At 49.5% G+C, this 24,059-nt stretch overlaps 1 protein-coding gene across 1 annotated transcript in view; it reads right to left on the bottom strand.

The window, feature by feature from the left end:
- XPO6 (exportin 6) overlaps positions 1-24,059 on the bottom strand; it is a 62,802-nt gene that overhangs the window by 3,961 nt on the left and 34,782 nt on the right. Inside the window, 16 exon segments of the mRNA XM_030957873.1 lie at positions 521-619; positions 3,145-3,306; positions 4,941-5,112; positions 5,590-5,704; positions 6,861-7,016; positions 7,653-7,842; positions 9,652-9,737; positions 9,740-9,797; positions 10,369-10,513; positions 11,725-11,817; positions 13,682-13,841; positions 15,789-15,858; positions 17,881-17,973; positions 19,294-19,402; positions 22,261-22,370; positions 23,417-23,543. Coding sequence (XP_030813733.1) covers positions 521-619; positions 3,145-3,306; positions 4,941-5,112; positions 5,590-5,704; positions 6,861-7,016; positions 7,653-7,842; positions 9,652-9,737; positions 9,740-9,797; positions 10,369-10,513; positions 11,725-11,817; positions 13,682-13,841; positions 15,789-15,858; positions 17,881-17,973; positions 19,294-19,402; positions 22,261-22,370; positions 23,417-23,543 — 1,945 coding nt within the window.

The following is a 24,059-nucleotide window of genomic DNA, read 5'->3' as shown; positions in this document are numbered from 1 at the left end:
CAGTCACCTGCAGCTGCCCAGCTGGGAATGCTGCAGGCACTCCCTGTGCCACTGAGGGCCCCAACTGCTGCTCCCCCAGACACCCCTGAGTGTCACTGCTCCCCCAGATACACCTGAGTGACCCTGCTCCCCCAGACACACCTGAGTGTCACTGTCCCTGCTCCCCCAGATACACCTGAGTGACCCTGCTCCCCCAGACACACCTGAGTGTCACTGTCACTGCTCCCCCAGACACCCCCCACTGTCACTGCTCCCCCAGACACACCTCACTGGCACTGGGTGCTCTCTGCTCTCCCTGTCAGAGCAGGGAACACATCCAGCCTTTGTCTGACTGGAGCTGGGATCCCTCCCATCCCCAGTTCCCAGTATCAGGGGGGTGGTAGCTCCATTCCAACCACCCAAAGGCTGTGGCACAGAACCCCCAAATCCTGACCTGGACTTCCAAGTAGTTTAAGAGCAGTCCCAGGAGAGCTCCCACCTCTTCCCACACCCAGAGAGCAGAGGCCCAGGCAGGACCCACCTTGTGGTACAGCTTCTGCTTGGTGTTCAGTGTCTCCAGGTAGAAAAGGTTCTGTTTGAACAGGTGAATGTCAGGCTGCAGGAACGACTGGCCAAAAGCCTGGGAACAAAGCACAGAGGGAGGAAGGGCATGGAGTGCACCACAAACATCAGAGCTGCCAGGAAAAACAACAGCATTTTCACCCTGAGCCCAGGACAAACCCCTGGCAGCCTCAGTGCAGCAAGCTCACAAGAGACAGGCAGTTCAGATCAGCTCTGCTGCCTGCAGGTCCATGGGGATGACATTTTGGTGGGAACATGGGCATATCCCTGCAGAGCTGGCTCCACTGGGAGCAGGCAGGCCAAGCTGGCACTGGAGAGGGCCAGGGATGCTGAGCCCAGCTCCCTGGGCAGCCAGGCTGCTCAGGAAGGGCAGGGCTGCTCCTCAGGGCTGTCACCTAAGGCACCACAGCACAGGGAACAGACCAGGACACAGCCCAGGGGGGTCTCAGTCTCAGCCAGGAGCCCAAGCAGTGTCACTGCCCTGATTTAGGATTTGGAGATGATTTAGGATTTAGGCCCTGGGAGCCTGTGCAGTGAAGAGCCCAGAACAAAACCTGCTGGAGCCTGAGCTGGCCTGGCAGGGCTGCAGAGTGTGTGATCAAACATCTTTTCCACCCTGAACAGCTCCAAAGCACTGGACAGGGGATGAAGGTGGCTGAGGTCAGCTCTGTACAGGGACAGGCAGCAGGATTTTAACACCTCCTCTTCAAGGCATTGTGAGCAGAAGAGTTTATTCTCCCACATGACCCATTTATTGTCAAATGGACAAAAATGACCCAGATCCCATCAAGACTGAGCCAGTTCTGGCCTTAGATCTCAGGTGGAAACCAGCATACAAACTATTAATATCCCCCACACAAAGCCCTGGCTGTGGGAACATTTACACTGCACAAAATGGGAGTTTTGTATCACAGCAACAAGAGCCAAGGAGCAAAACAAGCAGCGCAGTATTGTCACCCAGCCTGAACTGAGATGATTACATAAACATCTTCCAGAATGAGGCATTCAGGAGAGGCTGGAAGTGTTACACAGCTACAGGTGAAAGAGATGCTTGGACAGCCCTGCACAGGAACCAGCCTGGGCTGCAGTGACACCAAAAGGTGGCAGGAGAAGGGAAAAGCCAGAGAGAACCATGGCCCAGGTTATGTCAGTGCAAGAGCTCCCTCTCCACATGTGCACCACAGGGGACCCAGTTTCTCCAGGCACTCCACCAGGGGGAAACTCTCCCAAAGTCCTCCCACCTGCAGACTAAGGAGATCTAGGAATTGCAAGGAAATTCATCTGGCCAGCTCTGACTGAAGTAACACATGGAACACAGCCTGTTATTCTTAAAAATTCCAATATCCCAACCTGAGAAGGTTGGAGCTGGCTCTGTGCACACACTCTCCTCAAGGGGCTGCAGGAGAGCTGAAGAGGGACTGGGGACAAGGGATGGAGGGACAGGACACAGGGAATGGCTCCCACTGCCAGAGGGCAGGGATGGATGGGATATTGGGAATTAGGAATTGTTCCCTGTGAGGGTGGGCAGGCCCTGGCACAGGGTGCCCAGAGCAGCTGGGGCTGCCCCTGGATCCCTGGCAGTGCCCAAGGCCAGGCTGGACAGGGCTTGGAGCAGCCTGGGATAGGGGACAGGGCAAGGTGTCCCCGGACATGGCAGGGGGTGGAATGGGATGGGCTTTCAGTTCCCTTCAACCCAAACCAGTCCATGATTCTCTATTCCCCAGGGTAAAGCCTGTCAGGTGTTACCCCCCGACCCTTCCCCACCAGGGCTTGTGGTACAGAACTCAACAAGTCCATGGAAAGCAAAAGGAAAACTTCCCAGCACTGGCAGCTCTCCCCAGTGCCAATCACAACACTCAGAATTAAATGGGTCAGTGGCAGTAATGTATTTTTATTGCAGGATGAGGCTTGCAAAAAAAATTAACATTCCTTCCTCATGTCTGCATGGCTCTGTGCCTTGTGAGGTCAGCAGCTGGGTCACTCCTCAGCAAACTCTCATTTTCAGCAGTTTAGGGAGGTAAAACCTTCCTCAAGCTCATCTAAACCCATCACCCACATGTGTCCAGGCGGGACCCTCACAAGAACAAAGACACTGAGGGGCTGGAGCGTGTCCAGGGAAGGGAACAGAGCTGGGAAGGGGCTGGAGCACCAGGAGGGGCTGAGGGAGCTGCGAAAGGGCTCAGCCTGAGCAAAGGAGACTCAGGGGGGACCTTGTGGCTCTGCACAGCTCCTGACAGGAGGAGACAGCTGGGGGAGTACCAGGGAACAGTGACAGGATGAGCGGGAATGGCCTCAAGTGCTAGGGGAGGTTTAGATTGGATATTGGGAAAATTTTCTTCATGGGAAGGGTGGTCAGGCCCTGGCACAGCTGCCCAGGGCTGTGGTGGAGTCCCCATCCCTGCAGGGATTTAAAAGCCCTGTGGATGTGGCACCTGGGGACACGTTTAGTGGTGGCCTTGGCAGGCTGGGGGAATGAGTGGACTCAATCTCAGAGGGCTTTTCCAGCATTGATGATTCTGTGATTCCCTGTTTAGTGCTCCCCTGCAGGACAGGCTCTGGGCAGTGGTGGGAAAGGTGAGTTACCTGCATGATGGCACTGAACTGGGCTTCATTCTCCATCTGCTCCTCTGGCACTCCCCTCTGCACGCTGGCCAGCACACTGGATTTGAAGAAGTACCTCCAGTTGTGGTGCAGCACCCGGAAGAGCAGCTCAAACAGCTCTGCCTTCACATCAGGGGATGAGCGCTGCCAGGAGAGGGGACAGAGCTCAGGGCAGGCTCCTCTGCTGGGATCCCACGCACGCATCAAAGCACTTCTAAGGCAGCAGCAGCCCCAGCAGCTGTAGGATGATGCTGAAAACACATCCCTGACTCTGACTTGTACCTCCTGCTTTGACCTCCTCCCTAATTTTAGCTTCTCTCGAAATCCCTGACAAAATCCTCCACCCACTCTGTTTCCAATCCCACTGGCTGCTCCCCTCCAGGGTGTTTTCTCTCCACACTTGCAGCTCGTGGAAATTCAAAGCTTCACTGCTGCCACTAATTGGGGTTTAAGTTTTTCTGTTCTGTTTTTCTGTGCAGCTTTTAGCTTTATATTAAGTGTTACTGGGATCTTTTCTCTGGGTGGTGAAGACAAAACAATCCTATTCTAGCAGGAGACTCAAGGACAATCTCTTCAAACTTCAGGCCCAAAGCATAAACAACGTGAAAAGAGGAGGGTGGGCAAGCAAGGAGGATGAAACTTCATAATTTGAAGTTATTAATTGGACAGTTGGCTCCTGTATGCAAATGGACTAAAACTTATAAAAATGTGAGATCTTTTGTGACCAAGCCCTTTTGTTTCCATCTTAGAGCCCCCCAGGCAGAGCCATGACTGTGGAGGATGGGTGCAAAGAGAGATGGAGACTCCCAGTGGCAGTGAGCTGGGAACAGCAGACACCTGCAGCTGCCCAGCTGGGAATGCTGCAGGCACTCCCTGTGCCACTGAGGGCCCCAACTGCTGCTCCCCCAGACACCCCTGAGTGTCAGGGCTCCCCCAGACACACCTGAGTGTCACTGCTCCCCCAGACACCCCTCACTGGCACTGGGTGCTCTCCCCACCTGATTCATCTCCCCGTCAGACACTAGGCACGGGATACCCCGGCGGAGCCCATCCAGCCTTTGTCTGACTGGAGCTGGGATCCCTCCCATCCCATTCCCAGTATCAGGGGGGTGGTAGCTCCATTCCAACCACCCAAAGGCTGTGGCACAGAACTCCCAAATCCTGACCTGGACTTCCAAGTAGTTTAAGAGCAGTCCCAGGACAGCTCCCACCTCTTCCCATGCCCAGATAGGACCTGAGCTCAGCCACTGCCAGGGTATGGCCTTGGAAGGCCCTTCAATAAAAATCCACTTTATTCCTCTTAGCTCCATCTAGCCTCTGTTCTAGCTCCATAAAGCATCACCACCCCCCTGTAGCCCTGATATTTTCTAAAAAATCCTTTCCTTAGGATTTTTTCTCCTGAGAAGCTGAGAGGCCTCAGGAACAAAATGTAACCAATGGTTATCTGCTGCTGTGGAATGCAACAGGTGCATCTGTGATTGGCCTCAGGCAGTTGTTTCTAATTAATGGCCAATCACAGCCCAGCTGGCTTGGACTCTCTGAGACACAAGATTTTGTTATTCATTCCTTCTTTTTCTATTCTTAGCTAGCCTTCTGATTAAATCATTTCTTCTATTCGTTTAGTATAGTTTTAATATAATACATATCATAAAATAATAAATCAAACCTTCTGAAACATGGAGTCAGATCCTCGTCTCTTCCCTCATCCTGGGACCCCTGTGAACACCATCACACCCCCCCAGCAATGCCTCCCCTGCCCTGCCCTGGGAGCTGAATACCTCAGCAATGATGGGATAGACCTGCTCCATGCACAGGGAGATCACACTGGGCAGGAAGGGTTTGAACACCTGGCCTGGCTCCTGCACCACCACCTGCAGGATCTTCAGGAACTTCTCCACCACCCTGCAGCCCGTGCTGCCCTCGTGCAGGATGCTCTCTGCCAGCTGCTCCCTGGAACACAAACAGGCATTAGGAACATTCCCAGGGATCCAAGGCTCAGCTGGTTTACAGGAAAATAAGTGATGCCTCTAAAATGCTCCATTAACACAGGCCAGGTACATGAAGGCACAGAAGGGAGGGAGGTTTGACTGAGGGTTGACAGACCCCCCCCCTCCCCAGCAAAAGATGAGTGAGGGGGACACTCTGTGACCTTGGGCAGGAGCTAAGAGGGAATGTGAGAGTCCAGTTCAGCACCCCACACAGCCAGGGTGGGAGAGCTGGGATTGCACAATGGCAGCTGTGACTGATGGACATGCACTGGGTCTCTCCAGATTTGGAAGTGTTTTCCCCAGATTCAGCCCTGGGATGTGACAGAAGTCACAAAGGCTGCAGACAGCCCACTTTAGGGACAGGGACCAGCTGGCTGAGCAGCTCCTCACATAAACCATCCTGAGGGGTAAGAAAGAAGTGACCAGGGTTGGGCATTACCTGGTGAACATGTTCAGGAAGGTCTGTATGATCTGCTCAGTGAAAGGCACTCCCATCTGCACCCTCAGGCCTTGGAACAGGGTGAGGAAGAAGCTCAGCATCTCATCTGTCACATCTAAGAGAGGAGAAAAGCAACAAGAACATGTTAAGGAAACATCCAAGTGCATCAATAAGTCTTTTATGTTTAAGTCTGAAGTGTGCTCCTCCTGTTCAGGGAATCCCATTTACTCCTGGGAATTTACCAACAGGGTTGTCTGAGAAACTGAAACCATCAGCTGGTTCCTACAGGGCTTCAAGATTGTTCATCCCCTTCCAAAACCTGCCAGGGATGACCAGCACAGGCAGCACCCAACCCCTCAGAACAACCAAAATCCTGCCAGCAAGGCCTCAGTGTGCTCAGAGTGCTGGGACAAAGCTCAGTGGCAGCTCCAGGCCCACCTCCAGCTCTCACTGCTCATACAGGGTTAACAGGAAACACCATGAAATCCAAAACACCCACAGAGCTTGGGGTGGAGGAGACAGAATCCAGCTTGTTTTTTTGGCAGGAACTGAGAAGACCCTTCTATCCTCAGAAGTGAGCACGAGGTGGTGCAGTGAGCTGATCAGCACCCAGCTGATCCTTCAGCCATCCCAATAAACACTGGCTAACCAAGCTGGAGCTGCTCAACTCCTCCCTCATCACACAGCCTTGGATGGCCAATAAATTGCAATTGATGAGGCTGTTCTGAAGACAACAGCTCCCTGGAGTCACAGCACCTTTGCTGCTGCCTTGGATCCTCTGCATTTCACTGCTTTTGTCTCCCCTCAATCCCCACCACAGAGAAAATCCCACCCAGCTCCAAGGGGAACAGGAGGAAGCACCTGATGTGACACAAAATGCAAGCTGCTGGCCAGCAGGATGCCAAGTGACAGTCCTGGCTCCATCACAGGGAAAGAAACCCCCAAATCCCAAATCATTTGACCCAGTCTGATGCCAACTATTCCTCTTAAGTCTTCAAGCTTCTGCACAGAATGTAAATGGCAAATACAGCCAGAGAGGGTATTTTAAAGCTTTTTTTTTTTTGTGCTCAGGACCAGCTCCTCTTTGAAACTGCGACCATCCTGCCTGGATCCTGGCTGGCAGGGATGTCCCTTCAGCCCAGCTCTCCCAGCACACGCAGGCACAGCAAACCCACACACTCCACACCCACACCACAACTCTGCTGCTGCTCTGGGTGTCACCAGGAGCTCAGAAAGCTACTCACAGCATGACCCCTGGCCTGAGGTTATACCTGACTGATGAATGAAAGCTGGGAAGAGGGCTAGTGAGACCTGCACGGATTCTTGCAGCGACTGATAACAGATCTGCCGGGACTTGGTGGACTCTCCAGAGACACTTTCCACAATGTCTTCCAGAACGCTCAGTGTCTGGTGGATGATCACTTTGGCTGCAAAACAAGAGGAGTGATGCTTCTTGCATGTGCCAAAATTGCTCACAGGTAAGAGGAAGAGAAATTAAGCTCACACACAGAGTAATTAAAACAACTGGTGTGCGACACTGAAGATTTCAGAATGATTTCTAACGTGATCCTCAATGAAAAAACCCCAAATCACCCCAAACCAGGCCCAAAGCATATACAGCAGTTTCCCTGCCCCCTTGCCAGGAGTTTCCTTGCATTCCTCCTATACAAACAAACCCTCTCCAGTACTTCCCAAGGAAGAAATTCTTATTTTCCCCCTTCACTTTTTACAGCCACGATCTTTGCTAATGCTGCTTCCCGCCAGTATTTCTAACACTACACAAGAGGCTGTTCAGTATTGCCAATGCAATCCTTACTATTTAAACTTTTATCCCAATCCTGATCCCAGGAAGACAGCACTCTAATGGAAGAGTTTACAGGTGACCTGGGATGAGAGTGTCTTGTACAGAGCAGAAAAACCTCTAAAAACAGAAAGAAAACCCAACCCGCTCCTTCCCCGCCCTCCCCGTATGCGAACCAATTTCTCGGCCAAATTAACCACTGTCAAATCAGCTTCATGACACTCCCCAGTGCAGCAGGAGAGGGCAAGACACTGGTACTTACTGTCCTCCAGCTGCACCTTCCTCTGGGGCAGGCTGGCCGTGGCCTTGAGCTGCCGGTAGTCGCGGGTGAGGGCGGACACGAGGCTGGCGTGGTTGGTGGAGCGCACAGCCCACTGCTGCTCACTCTCAGGCAGGTTGGGCCAGGGCAGCAGCAGCACGTTGGACAGAGCTCTGCACACCAGCACCTGGGCCTGGGAGGGACAGCAATCACAGCCACTGAATGGTTTGGGTGGGAAGAGTGGTGGAATGGCTTGGGTGGGATGGGAGGGTAAAGCTCATCGTGTTCCGCCCCTGATTTGTGCATCTCTGGTGTGTGGGGTGAGCTCTGCAGAGCTGCTTGGACACTGAGGATGGATTGCAGCTCCCAAAACATCCACAGAGGTGGGTATCAACCCTGAGCTCCTGGTACCCACAATGAGAGGTGGGAGCAGAAACCACCCACAAGAGCCCAGACAGCAGCAGGGTTGGACTGACAGCGAAACCATTGAATCATGGAATGGTTTGGGTTGAAAGGACCTTAAAGGTCACAAACTTCCAACCCCCTGCCCCAGGCAGGGACATCTTCCACCAGATCATTCTGTTCAAGTCCAGCCTGCCCTTGAACACTTCTAGAGATGGGGTAGGCACAACTTCTCTGGGCAACATTAATCAAAGAGACAAAGTTTTAACTTTTGTCCCAAGCTAATTTTTGCAAGAGCACAAGCCTGGAATGAAGTGATATTTTATGGCTGTCCAAGATACCAGAGGGGCTCACTGTTCAGCAGCAGAACACAAGCCCAAGTGAAAACAACCAGCCCTGCAAAGACAGAGAGAAGCAAAGCTCCAGGATTTAAGGCCTGGAAGCAGCTCCCAGCTCTGTCAGCCCTTCCCTGAAGCAGTAAATCTCTGATGTTTATAAAAACAAAGATGATTTTACTTTCATTACTCCTTGTCTGGTTTACATGCTGAGCTTCTGCACTTGTGCAGCACTTTGTGCTTCCTTACCAGCACACAACACAACCATATCCCAGCACTGTGGCTTTTCAGTGCCATAAATAGAATACATTTATATTATTTACATTGCTTCTGCAATATAAATACTCGAGTTCCACAAAAAACTTTTTGTGTAGGTCAGAATCAACGTGCCTGTACTGTGAAGATGATGCAGAACTGAAAATGGTGTCAACAAATGAGAAAAGAATCAGATCTAAGAGGTGCAATTGTGTTTTTTCCTTGTGCTGTTCCTCAAAATAGATCATAAATTACATACAATATCACTGTAATGTGTGGATATGCACAATATAGAGAAGGTTGCTGATTTTTGAGGTTATGTCTGTCCTGGATTATCAAGCAAATTGTATTCTATTTACCATCTGTATGGTAGTTGGCTTCTGTTAAGTGGGCAGTTTGCCTTATCTCTTCCACAACCAGGGAGACACCTGCTGATAACAGACCATTGAATGTCACTGCATGGCTGATAAGAACCACAGCATCCCATTGGGAGATGTGAGCCCAGAGGGAGGAGCCAAGCATTCCCAACTGGATATAATCTGAGATTGTGGATTGCCCAGAGGAACAGCAGCTGCCTCTTCCACTGGATCTTCAGAGGAAGACTGCACCTTTCTCCAGGATCCCTGCTCCAGCAGAACCACCCCTGACACTGCAGGAGGGCTGAGCCACAATTCCAATGGGACTGCTGCCAGCACCCTGACCCACAGGGTGTCAGGTTGTGTTCTGACTCTGTCAGTGTTGTTTTAATTTACTGCATTGTGTATCTTTTTATTTTCTTCCCTAATAAAAGAACTGTTATTCCTGCTCCCATATTTTTTGCCTGAGAGCTCCTTAATTTAAAATTTAGAGCAATTTGGAGGGAGGGGGTTTACACTCTCCATTTCAGGAGAGGCTCCTGCCTTCCTTAGCAAACTCCTGTCTGTTCAAACCAAGACAATCCCTCAGCACCTGAGGCACATATTCCCAAGGACACCTTCATTTCCATGTGGGACAGCTCAGGGTGAACTGACCTTGTCGGGGAGGCGCTGGGCAGAGGTGTCAGTGATCCTGTTGAACACTTTCTGCACAGCTGGGATGCTGATCAGGAACACCGGCGCACCGTGGTGGCCAGGGACACCAGCAGGTGGCACGCAGACAGCAGCAGCTTCTCCTGCACCTGAGACACACAGGGGTGGTCAGTCCCACCAGCACACACAGCCAGGCTCAGCTCACTGAGCTGCCAGGAACTGGGGGATGCAGGCTCTGATCCCAGGGAACAGGGACAGGATGAGAGGAAACGTGCCAGGGAAGCTTTAGATTGGATTCTGGGAAAAGTTCTTCATGGAAAGGGTGGTTAGGCACAGGGTGCTCAAGGAGTGGTGGAATCCCCATCCCTGGAGGGATTTAAGAGCTCTGTGGATGTGGCATTTTTAGTGGTGGCCTTGGCAGTACTGGACGAATGGTGAGACTTGATCTTAGAGAGCTTTTCCTAAACAATTCTATGATTTATTTGTAAACCAGAGCGTAGCTGAGTTCCCTTAATACCATGAGAGAGAGAGAGAGAGACTTCCCTGCTTTCAAGCCATAAAATCATTAGACTGAGTTTAAAAGCCTTTAAGTTGCTTATGCTTGTATTAGCCTGACCCGCAGTGCTGTTAGGACACTTCCCATGGCTCTGGGACACAGCCCAGCACCCAGCCCACCCCAGCTGAGCAGAGTGCAGCCCCCAGCCCCCAGGGGGGCAGTACCTTGGAGCTGATGAGGGGGGTGATGGCCTCCAGCGCTGTGGACACCAGGGAGATGAACTGCTCGGGGTTCTGCCGGTGCACCTCGCTGTAGAACTGGGCCAGCCAGTGAGCGTAGGCCTGCAGGGCTGCCAGGGACTGGGCATGCCTGGGGACACCAGGGGACACAGTGAGCAGTGCAACAGGACACAGGAGTGCTGTTTCAGGCAGCAAGGTTTGTAAAATATCCTTACTCTGTTTTGGCTTTGGTTCTGGACCCACCAAGGCAAAGGTGGGAATTGATAAAGCCAAGTTATCACCAGCTGGTACCTGACTGTAACCACTGCTGATAATCACACTCCTGTCAGGTGAGGTGTCCCTCAATTTCAGAGAGGTGGCCCCCAAGTGTGGGACAGTACTGCTTTCTCAGGTAAGCATTAGAAAATGGATCACAGGTTTCTTCAGGGACAGGGAAAAGGGTGAACCCTTGCTAACAGATCATAGAAAACACCTCCCCAGTTATTGTAAACCAGAAAAACCATTACAACAGCATCACCTGCACTAATTTCAGTGCCATTAACTTGGGATTAATGGGAGAAATCCCATTAGTTATACAGTGATATGGAGAAATCTAGAGGGGGTCTTCAAGGAGCTGCTGAAGGTGCAATTACAAACCAGAACAAGTGCTCAAACCTTAAATTGTGCTCATAGTGCTCCACGTGGCAGGGAACAGGTTTGTGTGCACAGCCTCAGCAAGGGAGGGTCCCTGCAAGTCTGTCACAGAGGGAGGTGATCTGTGACCAGCAGCACCAAGATTTCACACTGAATGGCAGTGCCTGGATGGCAGCTGTTTCTCACAGAAATGGCATGCACAGCTGCAAGGGTTATGTTTGTCTTGGAAGACAAGGATTTGAAACCCTTAAGCGGGAAAAACCTCTTTTACCTGAGCCACAGATCTGACTTTGGTAGCAAAAAAATCCATCAACCGGATTTATAAATAAACTACACATTACACAGTGGATCCATTTCTTTAAAATATCACTGTTGTAACACTTATTTCTTCATTAATTACCCTGCTTTTACAGCCACCAGCACAGGGCACAATCCCAGTTTGCTCTCAGAGATGATTTAAGGGCATTTTTCCTTCTCAGCACAAACATGTTTTCCCTTAAACGACCTGGGTACTTCCATTAGAGCAAAGACTGGTCCAAAATGCTGGCAGCAGCCTTGACTTTCCTCAGCTGAAAAAGGTGCTTTCCTGGGGAGCTGCCAAGGGCTGGGGAGGCTGTTTCCCAGAGGATCTGCCAAGGAGGGGTCTGAGCAGCAGCTCCAAGCCTTGCCCACCCTGTGAGTGCCCAGTTTGGGTGCAGCCCCACTCACACATCGATGAGGTCAGGTTTCAGCACGGAGGGAACGGCGGTTTCGATGTTGTACAGTTTGATTTGGGATCCATACAACGTCACTTTCACCAACCTGCAGGTGCAAACACACACGGCAGTGCAAAGGGATTGTACACATCTGCTCCAGCACCTGAGCTAGTGCTGCTCTTCCCCAGTCTGAGTGGATGTTTAGCAAATACACAAATGAGATTTTGACCATTTAGCTTAAAATAATTCAGAGCCCACTGTCTGGGGTAAAATGGAACAAGTCAGAAGCTCCTGCACAGAAATGAAAACACAAAACCTGTGTAAAAGCCTGAAATTCTCCCATTTGTAACTATCTGCTAATTAAGTATCTAGGAGAGGATAATAAAACATCTGCCCCTTCAGCTTTCACAGGTCTTTTCATTTAAAAGAAGAATCATAGAAACATTGAGGTTGGAAAAGGCCTTGAAGATCACAAAGTTCAACCCAGGGAGCCCCCTCAAACCAACTGCACCAAAAGGTGACAGGTCAGAAAAGCCAAACACACTCTGTGGTCACTGTGCATTGGATTAGAAAGTTACAAACTGTCTTGCAACAAAGAACTTGGGACCATCTTAGACTACGGCCAACTGCGTGCTGCCTTATAAACCTCACTGTCCCCATAATATTTTATGAAAAATCCCTTCACCAGGATTTCTTCTCCTGGGAAGCTGGGAAGCTTCAACTCCTTGTTTTGCTGCTTTGGATGTGATTTGGAGAATTGTTTACTCAGCATGTGAATTGTTAATTTAATGACCAATCACAGCCAGCTGTGTCGGACTCACTGAGTCTGTCACCGGTTTTTATTATCATTCTTGTTTTAGCCTTCTGATGCATCCTTTCTCTTGCTTTAGTATAGTTTTAGTATATAATTCTCTTTTAATATAATATCATAAAATAATAAATCAGCCTTCTGAGAACATGGAGTCAAATTCTCATTTCTCACCTCATCCTGGGACCCACAACATTTGTGTGTACATGTATTCAGACCTTATTGGGCAAAAGTATCCACATTGATAATGTGGATACACTGCAGTAGAAAGAAGTAAAGGTGACAGGTCAGAAAAGCCAAACACACTCTGTGACAATATTCCAGGTTGCAAGGCAAGATGTATTCTATTACCATTTGTATGGCAGTTGTCTCTTGCCAAGTGGGCAGTTTTTCCTGAACTCTTCCACAATCACTCCTCCCTGGGAGGGGACATCTGCTGATAACAGCTATTGGATGTCACTGCATGGCTGATAAGAACTACAGCATCCCATTGGGAGATGTGAGCCCAGAGGGAGGAGCCAAGCATTCCTACCCGGATAGAATCTGGAGATTCTGGAACACCAGCACAGCTTCTGCACTGGATCTCCCAGAGGAACAGCTGCCTCTTCCACTGGATCTTCAGAGGAGACTGCACCTTTCTACAGGATCCCTGCTCCAGCAGAACCACACCTGACTCTGCAGGAGGGCTGAGCCACAATTCCAATGGGACTGCTGCCAGCACCCTGACCCACAGGGTGTCAGGCTGTGTTCTGACTCTGTCAGTGTTGTTCTAGTGTACTGCACTGTTTATTTTATCCTTTTATTTTCCTCCCTATTAAAGACGTGTTATTTCCTGATCCCATATTTTTTGCCTGAGAGCCTTTTAATTTAAAATTTATAGCAATTTGGAGGGGTGGGGAGGGTTTACATTCTCCATTTCAGGGGAGGCTCCTGCCTTCCTTAGCAGACACCTGTCTTTCCAAACTGAGACAGGCGACTGTCCGCTGGATTAGAAATTTATAAACTTCCTGGAGTTTATCACAAAGAACTTGGGACCATCTTAGACTATGGCCAACTGCTTGCTGCCTTATAAACCTCATGGCTTTGAGATGATGTTCCCTAAGCAATAAACCCTCCTTAGCCTGATCCTGGTGCCCTCCCTTAGAGGCACAGCTGCACCCACCTCTCCACCACGGTGAGCGCGTCGTTGAACCTGGCGGCGAACACGTCCCCGGTGAAGTACTCGGCCAGGCGGCCCACAGCCTGCAGCAGGGAGCTCAGGTCCCTCAGCGAGCAGTGCAGCCTCCTGCAGTCATTCTCTGCTGTGATGTTCAGCCTGTGACCTGCAGGGACACCAGAGCCTGTCAGCCACGCAGCCCCAAAGCTGAGTCTCTCTAACGGCTGCCCCCAGAGCTGGAAATTGCTGCTCGCGCAAGGGGAGAGCCCCACGGCTCTGGGGTTGATCCCTGCTGCTCCTGGGATGGGAAATGTGGTGACAAAGTGACAGGAAGTGCCAAGTTTGTTCTAATTCCATTGTGAAAGTAGCTCTGGGTCACAGGTCAGATGGCAGCACTGGCCCAGGCACTGCAGCACTCTGGAAAGGAAGCTCAGCTCTCCTGACAACACCTCAAGGGCTGATAAAGATGTAAACGACTATTTCAGCCTTTTACACCTTTATTTCCTTCTGTATGGAGTTAATTCCTCCACAAACAGGAGCCTTTCTGTCTTTTGCTGCCATCAGGAGGATTCCCTGCTCTGGAGAAGGTGGTTTTCCATGCGGAGAAGGTGGTTTTCCATGTGGAGAAGGTGGTTTTCCACATGGGAGAAGGAGGTTTTCCACGTGGAGAAGGTGGTTTTCCACATGGTGAAGGTGGTAAGGTGGTTTTCCACGTGGAGAAGGTGTTTTCCACGTGGAGAAGGTGGTTTTCCATGCAGAGAAGGTGGTTTTCCACATGGGAGAAGGTGATTTTCCACGTGGGAAAAGGTGGTTTTCCACATGGTGAAGATGGTTTTCCATGTGGAGAAGGTGGTTTTTCACATGGAGAAGGTGGTTTTCTACATGGGAGAAGGAGGTTTTCCACGTGGAGAAGGTGTTTTCCACGTGGAGAAAGTGGTTTTCCACATGGAGAAGGTGGTTTTCCATGTGGAGAAGGTGATTTTCCACATGGAGAAGGTGTTTTCCACATGGAGAAGGTGGTTTTCCACGTGGAGAAGGTGGTTTTCCATGCAGAGAAGGTGGTTTTCCACATGGAGAAGGTATTTTCCACGTGGAGAAGGTGGTTTTCCACACTCCCTCTGCTGGCTGCAGCTCCAGTGATCCAGCAGCAGATTTGGGACAGAGAATTTGTGACTTCACTTCTGGTGTGAGGGGTGCTGTGCACTTCCATGTTTCTCAGGTACAAGAAACAATCTGCTAATGAGGTTTTCCAGCCCCACACAATCCTCCTGCTGCTGCTCAGGTGTGGACAGCTGGGCTCAAACATTCCAGAGCTTCTACTAAAAGAGCAAGTATATTTTCCAACACCACCTTCTGAAGAAAATCAGATCTTCTTTCCACTGACTGTATCTAATCTCAGATCAAGCTTTCAGCAGCAACCTCTCCATGTTGTGCCATCAATACAAACACACAATCGGGTGCCATGTGCTCTGGGATGAGCAGGGAAGTTGGATCACTCTGGTCCCTTCCAGACCCATTCTGGGATTCTGTGCCACCACCCAGGGCTCAATCCAGAGCTGCACTGAGCTGCTGCTGCTGCTGATCCAGCCCCCAGGACAGCTTCTAACACAGGCTGGTGCCACAGCACTAAACTCCCACACACAGCTTATCCTAGGGCTGAAATGATCCTAAAACTGGGAATATTTTTTCTAGCACTGGCTATACAACAGTCACCATTCTGCCATGTCCAGCAGTACTGGAGATGTGACAGATATTCCTTTCCTGGTCACATCAGGGATTTCAGTACTACCTAAAGCTACAGCCTGCCCTCAGGCAGATCTCACCACTGCTGCTTCCCTTGTTTCTCAGGAAGGAGCTGTAGTATTGGGTGCTGCACACCTGCTCTTAACACCTCTGGTATCTTCATTTCAAATACCAGAACAAGGGAAGAACCAAGCCAAGAATAAATCATATTATGAGATTTCTGTCTGCTGCTGGAGTTTAATTACTGAGCCATGAGGCACCACACAGGTTTGGATCAACTGAGTACAGAAAAAACACCACCAAAGCAGGTCTGGAGTGGCTTTGCAGAGATGAAAGAGGGAGGAGCACAGTGTTAGAGGGTGGTTATTACCTGTTCCTGAAGTGACCACGAACTGCTGGAGGCCCAGGTACACTTCCAGGTTATCCTGCAGAACGGGAAACTGGAAGAGAAGAACTGATTGTGATCCTGGGGCTTGGCACACAGTCACGGCCAATGACTGATTGCTCTGCCAGAGCAGAGTGCTCTCATTTCTCCCCAGTGCCTTCACACAGACATTTGGAAGAAGGGCAGGACGGGCTCTGGGCTGATCCTGCATCCCACAACTTCCCAGGTCCTGACAGCTGTCAGGAAAACAAAGATCACTCCCCTGAAGGCACTTCCCTGTGGCAGCTCTCCTTTGCCTGTAACCCCAGCAATCAGCCTGACAAGATAATGGTCTGACAGTGCAAGTGAGGGCACAGCACCAGGAACACACAGCTGGAGGCACAACCCAGGCCAAGGAGCAGAGGAGTGGCAGAGTCTGAGGTGCAGGAGGTCTGTGCTCACCCACTTCACCTGCAAGTATCACCTTCTCAAAAGGTGAGCCTTAAAAATCTCCCAAAATATTATGCAACCAGAAAGTTGAGTTCAGTGCCTCTACCAGGATACAGAAGGGAAGCAGTGCAGCACTCTGCCAGCAAGCTGCAGGCTGCAGCAGTGACATTCCATGGGGAAAACAGCTAAAGGAATAAACACTACAGTCCTCATGCACCCCAGTGTGGGAGCAGAGTGTCAGCCCAGCTCCATCACTCAGCAGTGACAGCAAACATGCCAGGTCCTGCTCATACTTCAGCTGAAGAATCTTTCTCAACCCTTCCAGCCTGGCACAGCTCTATTTAATTTCTGTTGGGGAAAATGGCTGAAATTGGTCGTTGGTTTGATGGAAGTTCTCTCACCCATCAGCAGAAGGAGCTGCAGCCTTTCCTTGCCCAGCATGGGATGGAGTCATGGCAGCTGCTGTCCACTGCTTTAATTATTTGCCACTGCTAAAACCCTTAAACTAACCACTGCACCCACCAGCCCTGCAGGCACTGGGAAAAGCACTGGGAACTGCTGGAGAGCCTCCCCATTCCCCAGTCCCTCAGAAGGAACAAGGCAGGGCTCAGGAAAGCACTCCCTACCAACATGCTGTGCCTAATTAACAGTGGAGTGTCTTTGCACAACTGCCTGAAGGGAGTTTAAAAAACCACAGAGCCTTCCTCATGTGGATGTGTTACTCCAAGGAAGCCACATGCTCTGCTCCATCTGATCCATCTGCTCCCTGAACGCTGCTCTGCTCCTTGGTGCCTCCCGCTGACTCGCGGCAGGGCTGCACAGCAGCCTCTGCTTTGGTCCCTCCTGCTAGTGACAGGCTTTGCTTCCCTGCCTAAAGAAAAACAGCAACTGCAGAGGCACTTCAGGTCAGGCATCTCCTACCTCTGCAGCAGCCCATTTTTCTCTGCTTCTTGGGAATACAGCTCTGAGGTCGAGCTGTGCAGTGTTCCCAGCAGGATTAATGCATTTGCTGACATCCCACTGCTGTTATTTCCCTTTCTCCTCACCCAGCAAAACCCCACCTGGACTGCTCTGAGTTCTGGGCCACACTTCAATCTCCAAGATCTCCTCCTCAAAATTTTTAGGATGCTACAAGCCCAGACAACTTTGACACCACCAAAGACAGTGACAGCAGCTGAAGAGAAGCACTTATCCGGATCAGATCTGCTTCCCAATAGTCCAAGGCCTCTCTCCAGCATTTTTATCTAGCCTTTAATTAAAATAAAGATTCCACTCTCTTTAAAGCCCTAATAATGACACTTACCTGCCCAATTCACAGCCCTGCCTCCGAGATAAAGGCCAAGAGAAACAGCCTAGAGGGGCTGCTGCCAAATGTTTACACTTTGAGAGGTGGGAATTCATAAAGAGCGTCCTCCAAACTGCACTTAGTGAACCACTCTCTTCAAAACACACCAAGAAATGCAACAAAGCCAAAGAAACAATTTTTTTCTCTTCAATTTCTAATCTCCCCTTGCAAAGTTTGCCAAGTTTTGCAAACTTGCATCCAACCCCAAATTTCCCTTCTTTTTGGCACTGAGGCATCTGTCAAAAAAATCTACAGCAGTTGGTGCTGATTCCACGTGGCACTTTGGCCTGGGGCAGGACTTACGAGTGTGGAGAAGGCGTGAGTTGGCAGGAGCTCCATGACTTTGGCCACCACCTCCAAGCTCTGGCGCAAGTACCGCTGCCACTCCGTTTGCTGCTGCAAACAGAAGGACATGGGGTGAGCACTGCCCTTCCCTGGCTCCCTAAAGCTCTGTGTTCCCCTGGGAAGGGAGGGACAGGAGAGAGAAACCCCCCCCACAAACAGGATCTTAGAGAATTGTAACTTGCACACTCCACTGGAACTTATTTTCATACAGAATTGATAAAACCGGGGGGACAGTGCAGGAGAAGGGAGGGGAAAGAGCAGCAAGAACTTGATAGGTGAATTAAACAATTACATTAATTTTAAAGGTGAATTAAACAATTATTTTAACAGTAAAAGACTCTTTCCATGCTCAGCTACACAGGTGACTGAGAAAAAAGCTGCCTGTTACCATCATAGCCCAAACCTGCTAGTAATATGAGAAGGTAAAAATGGAATAACAAACACACACAGCAGCATAAACAACAGAATCAACAGCACCCTGTCCTGACTTCATTTTATCCTTAAATAATGAACTAAAACCCTTTTCAAATTTTATACAAAAGTTTGAAGTTTCGCAAGTATCATTATTTGCCACCCTGTTTTGGAAACATAAGGACAACTTCATCAGGGCTGCTCTGGATAATTCATACCTTTATTTGTGACATTATTATCATGGAAAGGCATCCAAACACCAACATGGTCTTTACAGGGGTATGGCAGCTAATTATCCAGATGACACAAGTGTCAAATGAATCCAGAAAATAATTTATTTTGCTTATAAAATGGTGCTGCTATCAAACTCAGAGGCTGTGATGTGACCAGCCCTCAACACCCTAGAATTTAAAAATCTGTCTGATGCCATTTGTGATAAAATTCCCTCTGCTCCTTTACCTCCCCTCTTGTGACAGCTCACCTGCCCTGCCAGGGCTCTGGCCCCACCCACTTTGGCCATCACTCCACTTTGACATTTATCAGCTTCAAGGTGATTTTTATCAATACCAACTCAGGAGAAATAAGCTTAAACGGAAGCCCCAGCAAGATACAGCTTCAAGCTTTTGCTTCAGAGATATTTTAGCATTTAAATTCCCAAGTGACCAGCAAATTAATTCCAAACTAATTAAACACTTTAAATTCCAAAGGTGTCTAGACATGGACGTCTGACAACCAGAACACAAGGATCTAATTTTTCCCCCAGTAAGAACCAAGTTAAACCCAAAGGTTACATCTCCAGTGTGACTTTTGGTGAAAAGCATCTGAAGCTGTTTTACAGCTCAAACCCCACAGAGAAGGGAGGGGAGAAGCAGCTGTTTAGCTCATACTCCAGAGTGCAAGGTCTGGAAAAGCCACTGCAGGTGGCAGCAGTGCAGGGGTTCCCTGTCCTGTCCAGCTTACATCATCATCCAGGGTCTCGTCATCCAGCTCCTCCAGCTGTGCTTGGTTATACCTGAACTGGATCCGGTTCAGCACCTCTGTCAGCAACAGAACCAAGGCATCTTCGTACCTGCAGCCACCAGGGAGACACACACAAGGTTGGGTAAAACCCTTCCAGCAAAGGAAATCTAAAACACAGCAGTTACAGCAAGCAGAGCCTGGGGTTCAAGGTATCAGCTCATTTCAGGTCACAAGGTAGCTGTGGCAATACCCAATATCCCTCTGCCTCTGGAAGGGAAAGGGAGGATTGTCAGCAATAGAAACAGCCCCAGAGTTCAAAACAGGAAAAGCAGGAGCAGCTTGCCAGGAACAACACCACAAACAGGAGGCACCAAGAGCCTCTTGCAGCCTGGGCTGTCCTCAGCAGCCTCTGCTGCTCTGCTCTGGGCACTGAATGAGGAACAGAGGAACCAGGGCAGCTGTTGCTGCCTTGAGCCTGTCTGTGTCAGAACCCAGGAAATCCCTCAGGCTGTCCTGGATGGCTCAAGCCCCTGCCAGGGGGCTCAGAGACCCTGGCACAGAGCCCAAGACCCCTGTGCCTTTGATTTTAACCCATGGAAAAAATTACCAACCTTATATGGTTTGTAATTAACTCAATACTATAAGAATTTGTAACTAACTTAATACTAAAGTTTAAGTAGAATGATAGTTAGTTTGTCACAGGGTGAAAAGCAGAATTTTGGGGTTTTTAGAAGGGGAGCTTAGGGTCCCAAGATGGAGGGATTTGGGCATGCCTTGTCCTTTCTTCTTCTTCTTAGCTCCATCTTCTGCTAGGATGGTGACACTTTATGATTGGTTTAGAGTAGAGACACACTGTCTAACATAGGTGATAGGTACAGGAAAATTATTGTAAATAAAGTACAGGTAGTTTTTAGCATAAAAAGGTATCACTGCCCTGAGGGTGGTCAGTGTGCCACTGACTGACCTGCTGAACAGACCTCAGCAGGCCAGGGAAAGAATGTTAGAGATAACAAAGAATAAACAACCTTGAGAACCAGAACAGAAGAATCCTGACTCCTTCTTTGGTTGCCAGGCTGGGAAAAAGAGATTTTCTAACACATCTTGGGGTCATCCTGACCTCAGAGACCCCTGAGATGTCTGTGCTGCTGTCTCCTCCCCAACACTGAAATTCAGGCCCTTCTCCCCTGAACAAAGGCAGCCCCTTTTCTGCTTGCACTGTAGCATGTCACTGAAATGTCCCTGCACCTCTGGGAGCCAGGCAGCTGGGACAGAGCACAGCAGAGAGCCAAGAGAAATAATGTCCAGCTGCAAACCCAGCAGAGCACCCAACCACTCCTGGTGCCACAACACCAAACTTCAGGGATTTCAAGCCGATTTCTCCTTGAAAAACCTCCTTCACAAAACAGCTGGGGTCTCATTAAAAAATCCTGGGTTTTTTTTCCTAGGGAAAATCAGGTTATAAAAGCAGGCATTAAAAAAGAGTAACAGACGCAGAGCATGACGCAAGCCAAGTGTCAGATGTGACAGTCAGCTGTGCCACCAGCCAGGCAGCTGCAAGCTCTGGGCAAGGTGGTGTAACCTTGCATTTGGCAACTTCTGCAGTGGTGAAAGTGGCACTGTGTACAAAATGCAAAGTTTCTGAAGCACAGAACAGGAAATGTCCTCAGTGGCCCTGTGGTGTCACCACTCCCAGACTGAGCAGCTCAGGGTTCCCACGGCTCAGGGTGTGCAGGGATGTGGAGATGTCAGAGCTGCCACTGAGGACAAACAGCACAGCCTCGAGCACTCCCAAGCTTTATTTAGGATTTTGTAGTCTGACAGACCCAGAGACAGCTTTTTGTTACAATTTTCTCCATCACAAGCTGAGTGACACCAAGACAACATGCACGACATGCACATTAGGAGCAAATCATGAAGCTCCAACCCAAAATCTACTTCTTGAGAAATTCAAACCCCACAGTTCCCATGTTGAAAGAAGGAGCTGTCTGCTCTACAGTAGTTCCACTTTTCCTTGTGGTTATGATGCCAGGCTGGCTTTAAAAAAACAACTGCTGCTATTCAGGGTGCTCAAGGGAAAGAATCTTCCTTCTGCACTCAGCAGAACTAAACATGGCACAAACCATGGACCTCAAAAACCCAAACAACTCACCAGGACATTCACCAGATTTTTAAAGTGGCAGCAAAGAGACTCTTCTCAAACAAAACCCACCCCTTTCAGGGTCAGCATCTGCCAAGGAAGAGCTGCCAACCACTGCTGTAACTAATACACACAGTGGTAAGCAAGTGCAGCTTTTGAGTTCCAGTCTCATCTGTATTTCTCAGAAACACATCCTCTATTTAAAGAGGAAATTTTAAGTCCTAATTAAATAAAATTTGTTTCCTAATTCATTAATTAGTTGTATGAGCTGTGTGAACACTAAGTAAGCAACCTGTGTTGTAGTTTCCTCCTCTAATTTGTGCTAAAATGTGCTCCAGTTCTATTCAGACTACAAAGCTTCCTTCCTCTGCCTGCAAGGTTCACACACAACATATGTAAGTGCCAGTTTGTCTACCCAAACCTGCTCAGCCTGAGTTCTTGTGAATGAGTGTGAAACATTGAGGTTTATGCTTTTTATACTTCATGATTTTAGAAAAAGAAAGAACTCAACCACACAGGAGGCTGCTCTAAGCAGTAGCTTATTTCTCACAGCTCTTCCATGGTGACCACAAAGTCTCTTTGCTGCTGAAGGAAAAAAATCCTTCCCTGGGAGGGTGGGCAGGCCCTGGCACAGGGTGCCCAGAGCAGCTGTGGCTGCCCCTGCATCCCTGGCAGTGCCCAAGGCCAGGCTGGATGGTGTTTGGAGCAGCCTGGGATGGTGGAAGGTGTCCCTGCCATGGCAGGGGTGGAATGGGATGAGTTTTAAGGTCCCTCACCCCAGCCCATGCCATGATTCCAGCTGTGCCACCCTGGCAGCCCCCAGCCCTCACCTGTTGAGCACTGCTTCCTTGTCTGCCAGGCGACTTTTGATTTTGCTGGTCAGATAGTCCAAGAAGAGTGTCCAGATGTCCAAGCAAGAAAAGTAACCTTCATGTGTAGGCTGAAAGACACCAAAATTCTCAATGAGTACCACAAGCTACGGCAAGATGGATTTCACAGAATGAAAACAGGAATTAACATCCACTTCAATCCATGGGAAGAGCTTCTTGCCTTACTGGAACAGTTCTACGATGTCACTGGAGAGATTCAGAGCTGTCCAAAGATGAACAAGAGCTTTTGTACAAGGGCAGGAACCCAGGAATTACAAGGCTGGTCTCAGTGCTAACCCATTTCATGGCTGGCTACACCAGTTTCCAGTACTCCAGTGCCTGAAGGGGCTCCAGGAGAGCTGCAGAGGGACTGGGGACAAGGGATGGAGGGACAGGACACAGGGAATGGCTCCCACTGCCAGAGGGCAGGGATGGATGGGATATTGGGAATTAGGAATTGTTCCCTGTGAGGGTGGGCAGGCCCTGGCACAGGGTGCCCAGAGCAGCTGGGGCTGCCCCTGCATCCCTGGCAGTGCCCAAGGCCAGGCTGGGCAGGGCTTGGAGTGACCTGGGACAGTGGGAGGTGTCCCTGCCATGGCAGGGGTGGCACTAGATGGGTTTTAAGGTCCCTTCCAGCCCAAATTATTCCACGATTCTGTGATATTATGAAGCTGTTTCCTTGTCATTGCTCCTGTGTAAATGGGGCTGAGTTGCACTGACAGCTTCTACAGCAAGATAAAACCAACCTAAAGCCACAGGGCTTGAGGGTTTTAATACAAAAACTAAAAGCTACAAGAAAGCCACAGGTTGAGGACAAGGAATAAAATCCCCAAACACAAACAAAGCAAGTCTGAGAGACTTTTCCACACATTGTCCATTCCAAAGACTAAAAAAAAATTAAAGCAGAAGCAAAGTTAAACATCAGACAACTTGTTGCTGCAGGGTGACCACCTGTGACCTCTAAACCCAAGAGCACATGAAGCCATCTCCACACATCCAGCACCACTGGGAAGTGCCAATAAGACCAGTTAATTCTCTTTTCTTGGGTTTACTGGGGCAAACAAGCTGGTCCTGGACAACAGAACAGACTGGGAAAAACAAGGATGTGGGGCTGTACCTGATGAAAAGTGTATTTGAACAACAGGGCCAGGAATTCAACCACAGGGAACTGGGAGTAGGATTCGATCCTTCGCAGGTGGACGCTCACAAAGAGCCGGAGGAAATCTGTGAACTTCTCAATGTAGCTGCAAGGGAAAGGAGAAAGTACTGAAAAAACCAGCCAAAGGGCCCCAAGGGAAAGCAATTGCATTGAAATAGTGGTAAAAGCCACTCAAAATCTTCTCATTCAAAGCAAAGTTACAATTAACCATCAGTAGAACAATTAAATATAAAGCCCTGCAACAATTACCTACAGGATGGGCAACCCTTCACTCCATTAACACCTGAAACAGCAGAAAAGACAATCTAGTCAAAAGCAACTTTAATATTCAGATAAATATTGAGTTCAACCAGGCCTGCCAATGAACACAACCCCCTCCACCCTGCAGAAATAACTTGCTAGCAAAGGTCATTGTAGTGATGGAGACAGGATTAGTGAAATGAACTGTACCCCTGAGGAATTCAGCTGGAAGCAGGAAGTTAATGCAGGAATCAGCACCAGAGGGGTTACATTTACAGGAGGGGGTGGGAGAGCCAGGGAGCTTAAAGCTGGAAAGGAAAATTCCTCCTGCAGTGGAGATCAGCCATCCAAGAGTTTCTGA

The sequence above is a fragment of the Camarhynchus parvulus genome, chromosome 14 (genome assembly GCF_901933205.1).
Source record: "Camarhynchus parvulus chromosome 14, STF_HiC, whole genome shotgun sequence".
Taxonomy (NCBI): Eukaryota; Metazoa; Chordata; class Aves; order Passeriformes; family Thraupidae; genus Camarhynchus; species Camarhynchus parvulus.
This window is presented reverse-complemented; position numbering and strand designations above follow the sequence as displayed.